This window comes from Corythoichthys intestinalis, chromosome 21 (genome assembly GCF_030265065.1).
Source record: "Corythoichthys intestinalis isolate RoL2023-P3 chromosome 21, ASM3026506v1, whole genome shotgun sequence".
Classification (NCBI taxonomy): domain Eukaryota; kingdom Metazoa; phylum Chordata; class Actinopteri; order Syngnathiformes; family Syngnathidae; genus Corythoichthys; species Corythoichthys intestinalis.
This window is the reverse complement of record NC_080415.1, coordinates 39,215,826-39,230,238: the sequence shown is the minus strand read 5'-3', so window position 1 is coordinate 39,230,238 and position 14,413 is coordinate 39,215,826. Positions and strand designations below refer to the sequence as shown.

The following is a 14,413-nucleotide window of genomic DNA, read 5'->3' as shown; positions in this document are numbered from 1 at the left end:
ATGATCCAATGCACAGAAGTAAATCAACTTCAGAATGGTTTCGGAAGAACAATATACATGTTCTGGAGTGGCCAAGTCAAAGTCCAGACTTGAACCCCATTGAGATACTCTGGCATGACCTAAAGACAGCAATTCATGCCAAACATCCCAGGAATCTGACTGAACTACAGCAGTTTTGTCGAGAAGAATGGGCCAAGATTAGTCCTGATCGATGTGCCAGACTGATCTGCAGCTACAGGAAGCATCTGGTTGAAGTTATTGCTGCCAAAGAGGGGGGGGCACAAAATATTAAAATGTGATGGTTCACTGACTTATTTTTCCACCTTCTGATATTGTTTGCATACTATCCTCATTAAAACATGAAAACCTATAAATGTTTTGGTGGTTTTAGTGAAAGCAATCACTGTTTATTCATCTGTGTGATTTTGACAAAGACCAGACCACATTTGATGGTGATTTTATGCAGGAATGTGAGAAATTCCAAAAGGTTCACATACTTTTTCATACTACTGTAATTTCCACTTCTGCAAGGAATGTAACCAGTAAACCTCTAATTACTCCTCTCTTTTACCTGCAGCCCGATGAACTGACCAATGCCTTGGAGATCAGTAACATTGTGTTCACCAGTCTCTTCTCCCTGGAGATGCTGTTAAAAGTATTGGTGTACGGTCCATTTGGATACATTAAGAACCCCTACAATATTTTTGATGGCATCATCGTTGTTATCAGGTCAGTGGAACCCATATTTTTTGTTACATCTTACCACTCACAAAAAGATATTCATCCAAAAATGCTGATTTGCATGTCCATCAATATTTCTTGTTGTCCTTGTATTGCATTTATATATATTTATTATATGCAAAGGAAGTAGTTTTGAAATACAGTGGTACCTCTACTTACAAATGTCTCTGCATACAGAATTTTCAGGTTAAAGCAACACTTGCTAACTTTTCAACATTTATAAATTATTTTCATAACATTTGTGAAAATATGTCGACTGCCAACTAGTTAAATGACACCTATTTTATATCTTGAGGGGGTCTGTATCGCTTTCCCCGGCACTAATTAACTTTGAAGAGGGTGGCAGGAACCCTGCCAAACAAAAAAACTACAAATTTACTGACTGTTATACAGCACTTCCCCCTTTCTCCATTCGTTATAAAGACGGAAGTCGATGGGATCGCCTTTGTGCGAATTCTGCAAAGATGGCAGAGCGAAAAGAGACAAAAAGTTTTGTCTGAGGAGGAAACAAGGGAGGCTACCAGGATATACAGAATAAACATTGGCCCGGCTTTCACTGGCTGGCGTGATGCCCCCAACCCCATCTTGACCAAACTCGTAAGCGCTGATGAGTTCTGTAGCCACACGGTCGCTAACCGTCATTAACCGCAAAATTAGTGGTGTGTTCCCCACTTCCACAACATTGACGTCTTTTTACATTTCTTACAGTGGCTTCTGCTGGATGAAAAAAAATAACGTGTATCCCTAATATCTAATGAGTGTGTGTTTGGGGGGTGTTAGTCATCAAGTCATCAGCCAATCAAATGTGCATTTAGGAGTTTGAAAAAAAAAATGACCGGCACATTCAGCAAGTACATGTAAGTCTGAAGTTCTGTATTTACAGAATTTTCAAGTTACAAAACTGCTTCCAGAACCGATTTATTCGTAAGTAGCGGTACCACTATTATTCTCTGTTGTCTTTTGTTTCAGTAGGAATTCAAAATTGTCTAATTACAGTAGCTTCATGTCTTTTTTTTATTTGTAAAAAATATATAGGTGGGGCTAAGAGCTAAAACATCGCATATATGTTTATGTCATCCTCAAATAGTGTGTGGGAAATTGTGGGTCAGCAAGGCGGGGGTCTGTCCGTGCTGAGGACCTTTCGTCTCATGAGGGTGCTGAAGCTGGTCCGATTCATGCCGGCTCTGCAGAGGCAACTGGTGGTGCTGATGAAGACCATGGACAATGTGGCCACCTTTTGCATGTTGCTCATGCTTTTTATCTTCATTTTCAGGTGTGTGTGACATGTTTATGTTTACTAGCCACAACCTAGAGTTGTTTAGTCTGAAAACTACAATATAAAATTCTGCCGTACCAAAATATTCTGTTAAACCAAAAATTTTTTAAAGTTATTTAGGTTTAACGTGGACAAAACATTGGAAACAGTTCAGGATGCATTGCAGTTCTGATTTACGTTACGTTTCTATTACAGTAGTTCTTAACCTTGCTAAAGGTACCGAATCCCATGAGTACACATCAGAATCAGATGTTTTTCTTTCAACACCGATCTACTTAAGCTAGCACGCTAATAAATAAGCAAATTCCTGTTCAAATTCCTTCATATTTTGACAGGATGTTTTAAGCAGGTCAAAATTTGAGTCCATGCTGCCCATAGCTCTGTTATGCTGCACTAGTGCTGCAACAATTAATCGATTAACTCGAGTAATTCGATTAGAAAAAAAGATTCCAATTCAATTTTTCTGCTTCGAGTATTCGTTTAATGAATGTGGTGTTGTCATGGTTTGTTTTGAAAGTGTTTGCATTTATTTTTATTCATTTGGGTGGATGCACTGCTCTCTAGTAGCAACAGTGAATATGACATAACTCATTTCACATGCCTGTTTGCATTTAGTTTTATTCATTTGGGTGGATATACTGCTCTCTAGTAGCAACAGTGAATATGACATTACTCATTTCACATGCCTGAATACAGTTGCTCCCTGTTAAGACCAACATAAGCTCAGTTTTTGTTTGAGCTGATGTTTTTAATGCATTCGTAATTTAGTTTATAGGTATATTGTGCCATATTTTGTGGAAAAATTTGTTTGAACCATTTGTTAAGAGCATTAAAAAAAAAAGTCATTTTATAGCATTTAAGCTAGCAGACTTTTGCTATGTAAGTTAGCCAGTTGTTCTTTTGTTGTACTTAGATCGTCATTTATTTGATTTCTTTATGCCATTTGAGGCTCAGCTCAGGTATTTTTATTTTTTATGTTCCTTATCCGATTACTCGATTATTCGAACTAACTAGTTCATCGATTAATCGACTACTAAAATAATCGATAGCTGAAGCCCTATACTGTGCTTCCTCATAACGAGTGCTCGCTAACCAGTTTCATCTCATAATTTTGACGGTTTTATGACGCCACTATCAAATAAAGTGTTACTGGATATTTTTTAGCATTTTTTTCTTTTTTTTTCTTTTTTTTTTTTTTAACTCGTTGGCTAGCATTCGATGGTGCTGGACGTCCAATCCATTTGAAGTCCTGATTGGACGTCTATCATCGTCAATAGACACTGAAAGAGTTACAAAAAAATATGTTTTCATATTTATATATGAATGAAAATGGCAAAGTATTTTTTTTCCGTATTTAAATTGAGTTGAGAATTTTAGTATGGCGTCAACAGTAATTGCAAGATAAAAATCAACAAGCAGAAGACAATGTTTTCCATTATTTAGCTAGAACTGACTGCAAAAACGAATGATCGTCACACCGATTGGCTGAGAGTCATTCGGCTGTTATTGTTTAATGAGACGCTGATATTTTCAGCACCATGGAGAGCACTGTAAAGGATGGCCCATAATTGTCAGTTGAGTAGAACACTAAAGCTGTAAACTGAGGTTGTAAAATTCATTATTTGAACAGAAACCTCCAGGAAAAATAAACCAATACAGTTAAAATATTGAGTATCCTTCAGGAAAACGCTTCATTTGTTCATTGTTATATCAATGGAAAAGCTGATAACTTCTTTACAAAGTATTTCTTTTTTTATTTGTAGCCATTGTTAGCATAAATGTATATCAGCCAATGTATACAGTCATGCTAACTCTACTGGCTATGACAAATATACAGTATTTTCTTTTAGCTTAGTATCTTTGGTGGATTGGATGCTTGAAGTCCTATCAAATCGTATTTAATTTGTTTTATCCAATTGCTTCATAATGCAGTATGAATGTTCATGACTTAACTTTTACACTTTCAAAGCAGTACAACGCCAGAATCATCACACAGTCACTTGTTATTAATAATGATAGTCATAGTTAGATACGCTGTTATAATAGAGCGGTGGTTCTTAACCTGGCTTCGGCGAAGGTTGTGTAAGACGCATTTTCGTACGATGACTAAATCTAGACAAAGTGGCATTTTAGAGCAGGTTTGGGACTGATTTGCCCCCAATTTACAGGCTTTATCAAATTTGTTTGAACTGTGGCTCCTCTATCTCATGGGAAGAGAAACTGAGCATTAACGAATGCTTATGACAGATGTCTTGAAGTGTCAACCAGCAAATGATATCACTTTTGAATGTATGTGAAAGATCCAGACCCAACATACAGTGGTATGAAAAGGTATCTGAACGTTTTGAAATTTCTCACATTTCTGCGTAAAATCACCATCAAATCTGTCCTTTGTCAAAATCACACAGATGAAAAAACAGTGTCTGTTTGAACTAAAACCAGCCAAACATTTACAGATTTTCATATTTTAATGAGGATAGTATGCAAACAATGACAGAAGGGGGGAAAATAAGTAAGTGAACCATCACATTTAATATTTTGTGGCTCCCCCTTTCGCAGCAATAACTTCAACCAGACGCTTCCTGTAGCTGCAGATCAGTCCGGCATATCGGTTAGGACTAATCTTGGCCCATTCTTCTTAACAGAACTGCTGTAGTTCACTCCGATTACTGGGATGTCTGGCATGAATCGCTGTCTTTGAGTCATGCCACAGCATCTCAATGGGATTCAAGTCTGAACTTTGACTTGGCCACTCCATAAAGTGTATTTTTTTCTTCTGAAACCATTCTGAAGTCAATTTACTTCTGGTGTTTTGGATCATTGTCTTAGTGCAGCATCCATCCTCTTTTTAGCTTCAACTGTCTGACAGACGGCCTCAGGTTTTCCTGCAAAACTTTTGAAATCATTCTTCGATTAATTATTGCAAGTTATCCAGGCCCTGAGGTAGCAAACAGCCCCAAATGATGATGCTCCCTCCATCGTGCTTCACGATGGGGATGAGGTGTTAATGTTGGTTAGCTGTTTCATTTTTCCTCCACACGTGACGTTGTGTGTTACTCCCAAACAAGTCCTTTGGTTTCATCAGTCCACAAAATATTTTGCCAAAACTTCTGTGGAGTGTCCATGTGCCTTTTTGCAAACATTAAACAAGAAACAATGTTTTTTTAGACCGCAGTGGCTTCCTCCGTGGGGTCCTCCCATGAACACCATTGTTGGCCATAGTTTTACATATAGTTGATGTGTGCACAGAGATATTGGACTGTGCCAGTGATTTCTGTAAGTCTTAAGCAGACACTCAAGGGTTCTTTTTTATCTGAGTATTCTGCGCTAAACTCGTGGCCTCATCTTTGATGGACGGCCACTCCTTGGGAGAGAAGCAACAGTGCCAAACTCCATTTCCAGACAACTTCTCTGACTGTCGATTGATGCACATCCAGACTTGTAGAGATGGCGTTGTATCCTTTCCTAGCTTTATACAAATGAACAATCCTTGATCGCAGGCCTTCAAACAGCTCTGTTGACCAAGCCATGATGCACATCAGACAATGCTTCTCATCAAGACATTTCTTTCCAGGTGTGTGCTTTACAGTGAGCACGGCAGCTTTATACCACTCATCAGTGATTGGGCACACACCTGACTTAAAATGTTTGGTAAAAATTGGTTTCAATTGCTCATTAAGTGTCCTTAGGCAGAGGGTTCACTTACTTATTTTTCACCCTTCTGTCATTGTTTGCATGCTATCCTCATTAAAATATGAAAACCTATAAATGGGTGGTTTAAGTTCAGCAGACACTGTATTTTCATCTGTGTGATTTTGACAAAGATCAGACCACCTTTGATGTTCATTTTATGCAGAAATTTGAGAAATTCCAAAATGTTCAAATACTTTTTCATACCACTGTAAATGGAGTTCAAAACCAAATTTGCCTGCTGGCGCTTAATGGCATCTGTCATAAGCATTCATTAATGTTCACGATAGTGTCATGTCATAATAACAGTCTTATGACAGTCTTATGACGCCACTGTCAAATAAAGTGTTACCGAATATCCTCTGTTACCATTACTATTAAGAGTATTCCAAAATCAAATATACCCTATTTCAACAAATTAATGTTAACAAGTGGTAGTGTAACAACAAATAAGTTTCGATACTTCGACTGACTTGCAATCAGATATGGTATCTGGATACATTTCATTATCGCTACTTTTCAATACTTTTGACAGCCTTACTTGCTATTGATTTTGTTTGTTGATAATATTGACTCTATATTATGTACTCTTTCCCTTAGTATTCTGGGGATGCATCTGTTCGGTTGTAAATTTGGTTCAGAGCGGGATGGAGACACCCTACCAGACCGAAAAAACTTTGACTCACTTCTATGGGCCATTGTGACTGTTTTCCAAGTGAGTGTCAATCTTCTCCTTACTGGCTTTTTTATATTTGCCTATTTAACTGTAAAAATGTACACAATGCTATTGCATCATGTACGGTAAGTACGGTAAATTAGAGGTGCGAGGAAAAGCTTATGGTATTGTTAGGTACATCATACAACTTAGGTTTTATTAAATAAATAAATTCGATGGCAAAGTTGTGAGTGATTGGGATGTGCCGCACCTTATTACTCAAAGCCAAAATTATTTTACATGAAAATGTGTATTCAATGGAATACAAAGACAGGGGAGTTGGAAGTCACTCACAGCAGGGGGTGCTGTGGATCTTTTCTGTAGTTTTTCTTATGCAAAACCAGCAGTTTCGATCCAAATTTGAGAAACAGCGATAACCAAAAGTGGTATTAGGTATGTGGCAAAACTGATTTTGCCATGTGGCATTTTCCATTTTGCCACTTGGCAAAAGCATTTTTTTGCCATGTAGCAAAATGGATTTTGCCATGTAGCAAAAAATGTGACAAAACAAAATCCATTTTGCCACATACATAAAAAAAAATGCCACATGTCAAAATCCATTTAGCCACATGGCAAAAAAAAATGCAAGTACTACTTTTGGTTCTCGGCCTTGCTGCATATTTATTTAATCCCCAAAGTTAAATACGCTATTCTTACAATGTTTTTTTTTTTTTTTTTTTACTTATTGATTTTTAGCAAAAAAAAATATACCAAAACACTTATCCCCAACACCAGGGGGTGCTGCATCCCTCTCAGCACCCCACTTCCCGCGCCACTGTGCAAATAATAATATGCTGTATATTGACCCAAAAAAATAAAAGTGACACATTTTTTTTCCTCCTCTAGTTTGGGTTTTTTGCAGCTTTAATGCATCTAATCTCAGAATGAGACTGATTCCTTCGAGGCTAATATCCGTCGCGATGGTCAGAAATACAACAATAGAATTGAAACATGGCTATTGGCTTTTTACATTGTTAAAATGCGAATCTGCGTCGTTAATACCGAAGTGCCTCTGAACAAATAAACTCTTTTTCTCTCACTTTCAACGACCGCAATGTTCCTATTAAAAGGCTGGAAAGAGCATTTTGCTTGAATAAATCGAATGTATTCGTCTCTTCTCGACCTTCTTAACCACACTGCTTCTTCATCTTCAACTGCCTACGTATGTTACATGGATCAAATAGGCTTTCCTCTTGTATCATGTCAGCTCGGAGCACAACCCTTCTCTTGGCTCTTACCATTCTTACATGATGCCTGCATAACTGATGCTAACATTTGTCACTATGAATATCGTCTTTGTAAATAATTCAACCGTATGTCGGATAAGGAAATACTGTATGTTAAGTACAACTTTGCAGAATGCTGCATCGGCAAGCCTGTTTGACATTCTGCTGCAAATAATGGATGGAATAAGATATTGAATCAGGCCATAAAATATTTCTTCTGTTTTTTCTGAATAAAAAAAGACTGGTGAATTAGAAGTGCCTATGACAGAAAAAAAGCATATTTCATATTTCACGCAGTATTTTATGCTCCTGAATGAAATGGGAATCCCGCGCCATGAAAAAAACTTCCTATTTTGAGGAGGACTGCGAATGTGACGTCACCCGGGTCAGCATCTCACAATACAGCATTGCCTTATAGCATGCAGATGGACTGCAGATTCAGCTGATTAATTCGTTTATTTTTTGCATCACGCCAGCCAAATGTGCTGCAGGGTTTTGTTGCTGCACCAGGGAGAGGCATATGAGCCTTTTTGGGTTTCAAAAACCCCCACCCTGAGATTGGCTAAAACAAGTCAGACTACTGTGGGACCATTGGATTTACGAGGAAGTGAGTAAACATTGTCAAATACTGGGACCATGGCACACGATTTAATACGGAGGTGGCTTGCCTTTTTTGGCTGACAATGCTCCTTGTTCACTGAGAATGCCACTCGGCCGACGACCAGCGGCTTGTTGCACACCCCCCTCGATCCTCTTTGCTTGCCCGCCGGGAGAGCGCTATACTCAGCTTATTACCCTCCTCGTGAGCCCAGTGTTCTGTCAAATTTTGCACCTCATCAGAAATTGCGACTTTGTGTTAACTCATTCACTCCACGCCATTTTCACCAGTGCAACCCCCTTTGCTCCCGGCCATTTTACTGGATTTTGACTGATTTTGCAAGGCCCATTGAAAATTCTGTTCTATTGCTATATAAACATGGAACCCACCAAAAGAAAGATTAGACTCTCTTCTTTCAGCAGGGAAAAAAAGTAAGTCCATATCTTTTAACATTCTTTAGAAATCAGCATTAGGTAATAGCTTAGTTTGAGCAATTTTCCAATTTCTGATGAAAAAACAGAGAAATTAAGCTTTTTTTGAAAGCATACATTTCAAACATAACTTTGGCTTTAATACAGCTATTTTTTGCTTTTGTTACATCCCAAACATCTGAATAATGTTTTCCTTTTACAAAATAACAATTTGTTTACACATAACTAACTGAGAGATGACGCTGTTGTGTTCGCGACAGGCGGGGTCAACTTTTCCCTCATCGCCGCTTGTCTCTGTTCAGCGAGCAGCACGGACTCAATGGCATAGTCTGCTGCACTGGTAGTCCCGGGCGTTCTGCTCAGTCGTCCAACGCCTGGCATCCCAGGCGTCCTCCCGGTTGTTCTGCTCGGTCGTCCGCCGCTTGGCATACTGGACGTCCATTCGGTCGTCCTCCGCCGGCGGCCCGGCCGTTCGTTCCTTTAATTCGGGTTGCGGGTCATACCAAATACGCTACTGCCCTCCAGTGGCCAGCTTTATTGCTTTAAATGGATTTTCAGAGTTGTGCTTTGGAGCTAAATAGAATCAGAACCCAGAGATGTTTCTTGCGGGAAAAAAAACGTAAAAGACGTATAAATATGTCTTTGGGACACTGGAACAATTAAAAATAGATCGTATTTATATGTTTTTGGGAGCAAATGAGTTAATAATGGCCGCGAATACAACTATTACAAAGTAAACGACAAGCTGGCACTTGCTCGCCGCCGGGGGGTTGCCAATCGGCGAAGACTATCGACAACCCCGCCCCCGTGTGATATGACCCGGGGTGGTTATGTGTGATTTTTTTGCTTCGAAAGGCGAGAATAAGACCTGGAAACGCCGCTCGGTTCGGGTTAGCATGTTGGCTAGCTGTCACGCCTCCTGGTTTGTTTACGCTCTCCAGAGCTGGGGCAGGGAAATGACAAAAGCCGGACTTACTCCGGTGGCATAAAGGTGCAAGAAGTCAACAGTTTTGACCATTATGGAGTAATTTTGTCATGACCATACCATTTGTTTAGCAGTTGAGGAAAAATACTTCGATAAAAAGAATATCCTGTAAAAATATTGGCGTAGAGAGATTGAAACATTGATAAACATTTTGCTCTTCTGTGTCGTATTTTCCTCGTTCTGAATCTTCCCTCTCAATGGGCTGAATTCTAAAACCAGTTGAAATCGTGACCCTGCCGACGTCAATCCTCCAGCTGGGGACACTAGAGCGCTATAATGCAAGATGTGGCTAAACGGCAGATTAAAAGACTAATTTCTCATCATCTGCGCTTTGCCAAATTGTTGTATATAGTGGAATCCCCTCAAAACATGATTCTAATTCACATAATAATGCTATTAAAGATTCTTTTATCCTGTCAAAGGCACTTTAAGGAACACATGGAAGTAAAAAAAAATTATATACGTTGAGTACAAAGCTAAACAATAAAAAAATGACGACACATAACGATTGTTTATAATTTCTTTTCTTTCCATTTCTTTTAGATCTTAACCCAAGAAGACTGGAATAAGGTATTATATAACGGCATGGCGTCCACCACTCCTGTCGCGGCACTCTACTTTATTGCCCTCATGACCTTCGGTAACTACGTTCTGTTCAACTTGCTGGTGGCCATCTTGGTGGAAGGCTTCCAAACTGAGGTAAAGTGTGGCTTTTGAACAAATAAATGACTAATGCGAAAAGATGAAGCACATATTGTGAAATCAATTTTCCCTCAGGAAGATGGCTATGATATTCATCTTAAACACGGGGTTATTTATTGATCCTCTGTCCTCGCTTTCTTTACGGCTTGAATAGTTTTTCCATACGCAGCTAAAGTGAAGTGGGAGACCAGTGTAGATTTTTTTGATGTGTGATTTATCAACTTGATTCCAGCTAATTTGTCATTTTGGCACATGTTCCTGTTAAATACATCTAATGTCACACTCGCCACACTAGGTCCTGTGAGGAAAATCATACAGGAGGACATCAACTGCAGGAATTGTTTTCACTGTATTTTCTCTCATTCATTATCCATTATCAGGTGCAGGTAACAAGTGTTGCTTAAATACTATACAATGTTTCAAGCTTCAAAATACTTTAAAATTACCCCTAAAATCCCTTAAAATTAGTCAGCCGCACAAATCGTATGACTCGTACGTTGGGTGAGTGAATTTGCAATCTTGAGGTGCCTTCAGTCCTTTGGCTTTACTGCAACCCTCGGTCCCCAGATGCAGAGCTGAGGCCAATACCTCGCAAACAGAGGCCGTGCATGAACTTGACTGGATGTCGACTCTGCCTCTGGGAACTCTGGGTAATTCGTAATCCGGCTCGAAGGACCGATTAAATGTCAAGTTCAAATATACTTTAAATTGTTAGGGTGGTATTTGTAAAATTACCCAAAATAAGGAGAGAAGGGTCTCAGATTTTTTGGGAAACTTGCAAGGAGAACAGAAAAGAACTAAACAGAGCAATACTAGACGACACAATACAGTCCCTGAACATCATTCTAACCTAAGCCTTGCATCTTCTTGTGGAATCAGTTCATGTGTGACAAAACATTGTCATTTAGCAATATGCATTTAGCCATAGACTTCATAATTATATTGATGGGTCACATCTCTTAGACACTGCGCCACGCCTTCAAGTAGGGGGCCTGCCCACACCGGTTCCTAACAAATACGTCATATCAGTGTTCAGTGGATTTTAGCATTTATTTATAATTGGAAGTATGCATAGACTTCATAGTGATATTGACAGGTCACATTCATCAGACACTGCGCCACGCCTTCAAGTAGGAGGCAGTCCTACACTCCTCTTCAGTTGGTTGAAGTCGGTTGCAGTTATTCTCCAATGCCAGATTTTTGTTGTAAAAGTACAAAAGCTGTACCGAATACAAAAAGGAAGGACTGTCCCAGGAGTGATTTGTTCAAGGATTCAAGGTATTTTATTATATTTTTCGTTTTTTCACAAGAATTTTCAACATTAAAAGCTCTTTGTTGTATTGTAAGGCTGCCGCCACATTTTCTAACAGACTAGCATCATTCTTAGACATATTTAAATAAAATAAATGCTAATTGCACTTTTTTTGCTTTTAACCAACAGTCAAGACTGTTTTACGTCCATCTCTATAAAGAGTTCAGGGATTTAAGCATTTATTCGCAAGAATTTTCACCGGAAAAGCTCTGTTTACGTATGGCAGCCACAACATTGACTGACAGACTAGCATCGTACTTCAACCTATTTATGTAAAATAAATGCTAATTGCACGTTTTGTATTGCTTTTAACCGAGAATCGAGACTGTTTTACATCCATATCTACAAAGAGATCAGGGATCTAAGAATTTATGTACAAGAATTTTCAACGCAAATAGCTCTTTGCCGCTACAGTGACTTAAAGACTTGCAGCACATTCGACATATTTACATGAAATAAATGCTAACTGCCTGTTTTTTTTTTTTTGCTTTTAACCAAGAATCGAGACAGTTTACGTCCATATCCATAAAGAATTCAGGGATGTAAGCATTTATTCACAAGAAATTTCACCAGAAAAGCTGTTTACATAAGGGGGCTGCCACATTGACTGACAGACTAGCATCGTAATTCGACATATTTACGTAAAATAAATGCTAATTGCTCGTTTTTTGTTTTTTGTTTTTTTTTTGCTTTTCACCAAGAATCGAGACAGTTTCATGTCCATATCCATGAAGAATTCAGGGATTTAAGCTTTTATTCACAAGAATTTTCACCGGAAAAGCTGTTTGCATCAGGCGGCCACTAGCGACATTCACAAACAGACTAGCATTGTACTTCGACATATTTACATAAAATAAATGATTACATAAATAAACGGCACAGGTTTTTTTGCTTTTAACCAAGAATCGAGACCGCACATCCATATCTAAAAAGAATTCAGGGATTTAAGCATTTATTCACAAGAATTTTACTGGAAATGTTCTGTTTACATAGGGCGGCCGCCACATTGACTAACAGACTAGCATCGTACTTCGACATATTTACATAAAATAAATGCTATCTGCACATTTTTTTTTTTTTTTTTTTTTTTTGCTTTTAACCAAGAACCGAGACTGTTTTAAACTCATATCTATAAAGAATTCGGAGATTTATTCACAAGAATTTTCAACGAAAAAAGCTCTTTGTCTGTGATTCCACTCGGTCAGCTTTGACGGCCACGCTAACAATGCAGGCCCTCTATTAATCGGCCCCGTGTCCTGTCAATATCATTATGAAGTCTATGGGAAAACGTAACAAAAACAGACTACAGACGCTTTAGGTTTATTAGCATGCACTCGGTACTCTCGCTTCCTTCCTTCTTTCAACTTCGCATCCTTCTTTTGAAAGTTTACTTTGAATCTGACAAACTTCCCTCATGCTGCCGTTGCTAGGTAACCAGCCAGCGACTGATGTGAGACAACGTAGGAGAGATGTATACAGCTTTGGAGCTGAGATGTAAAAGCATAAATTGATTCTGATATACTATATTCTCATAGTGATATTTTTTGCGTCGCACATTCTTCACTTTCTTTTTAAAATTTCTTTATCCATTCCACGTAAGTCAATTACAAAAAGTCGTGTCCAGTATCCACTGTAGAGTGCGAATATAGATTGTAACCATTCACACTGTATACATGTAAACAAACATATGAACTTCAGTCCTGAAAAAGATGCATGCATGCTAAAAGCATGTATGAAAGAATGCAATGCTGTACAAGCATATTTTTGTTTGTCAAAATTAGTCTGACTATGGCTGCCCACTTGACTTTTACTCTCTGACCTCCTGGCTTTCCTGTTTTTGAGGCTGCTAAAGAACTATAGTGCAGCTGAATTGTCGGGACGGGAAATTGGCTGCGATATGTTTACGGCATGATGACCGAGCTCCGAATGTGACGACGAGGCTGAATCTCCTTGAACTTTGCGTCTGCTCGTGTCGATTGCTGTGGCCTCTCACTTCTGTGCTTTTTTCCCCCTCCTCTCAATGTGCGCCTCCCTATCCTGCGTTGCTGCACCAATCACTTCCGCTGTAGGAAGTGACCAAGCGGGAGGACTTGCATGCCCAACTGAGTCTAATTCAGCTGCCTGTAGATGCAGGGGTATGTACGGTAAAGCATGGCAGCTCCCTTCCCTTACTCAACTAACTGCCCTTCTCCATCTTTTTCTCTTTCCTGTTGAATCTTCCATCTATCCACCGAATAGAGGCTTTGCAAATATGTCACATATCTTTTAAATGCTAATATTTGATGGCCCTCTGAAAAGAAAATGTCGGGGGAAAAAACAGGCTTAATGTGGAACACCTTTACTAGCTAGCATTAACACTGGGTTCTTTTTGGCCATAAAGAAATACCAGAAAGGTGTCAAATGACCCCAATATCAAACTGACTACTTGGCTTTGTCAAACAATGGCATACCTGTCAACCCGAGGCCGTTGGCAATCTTACAAACAGTGGCATATGCCCTTACAAATTGGTGTCTAATCTTACAACGTTCTGTATAGCATGCAATATGTAACAAAAATAAAACTCAAATTTTAAAATATAAATTTATTGGTGATATTTTAACAACCTTGTGCAATCAAAGAACAATATATTCAGCTACATCATGATTACTAAAATTTAACAGTCTCGCATCATTCAACCAACGTAGTAACGCATCGTAACGCACATTGTCTCGTTGCCGAAACGGTGACAAAATCCGA

The 14,413-nt window shown here is 38.9% G+C and overlaps 1 protein-coding gene across 16 annotated transcripts in view; it reads left to right on the top strand.

Annotated features, from left to right (window-relative positions):
• The window catches only part of cacna1g (calcium channel, voltage-dependent, T type, alpha 1G subunit), a 340,555-nt gene that overhangs the window by 212,798 nt on the left and 113,344 nt on the right, over window positions 1-14,413 (top strand). For 13 of the 16 annotated variants that reach the window (XM_057825943.1, XM_057825945.1, XM_057825944.1 and 10 more), the window contains 5 exons: window positions 578-729; window positions 1,829-2,014; window positions 6,308-6,422; window positions 10,206-10,361; window positions 13,746-13,811. In XM_057825943.1, the coding sequence (XP_057681926.1) occupies window positions 578-729; window positions 1,829-2,014; window positions 6,308-6,422; window positions 10,206-10,361; window positions 13,746-13,811 (675 nt within the window). The remainder of the gene's footprint in view (window positions 1-577; window positions 730-1,828; window positions 2,015-6,307; window positions 6,423-10,205; window positions 10,362-13,745; window positions 13,812-14,413) is intronic. The other 3 variants (XM_057825957.1, XM_057825952.1, XM_057825958.1) reach the window with 1 other exon arrangement.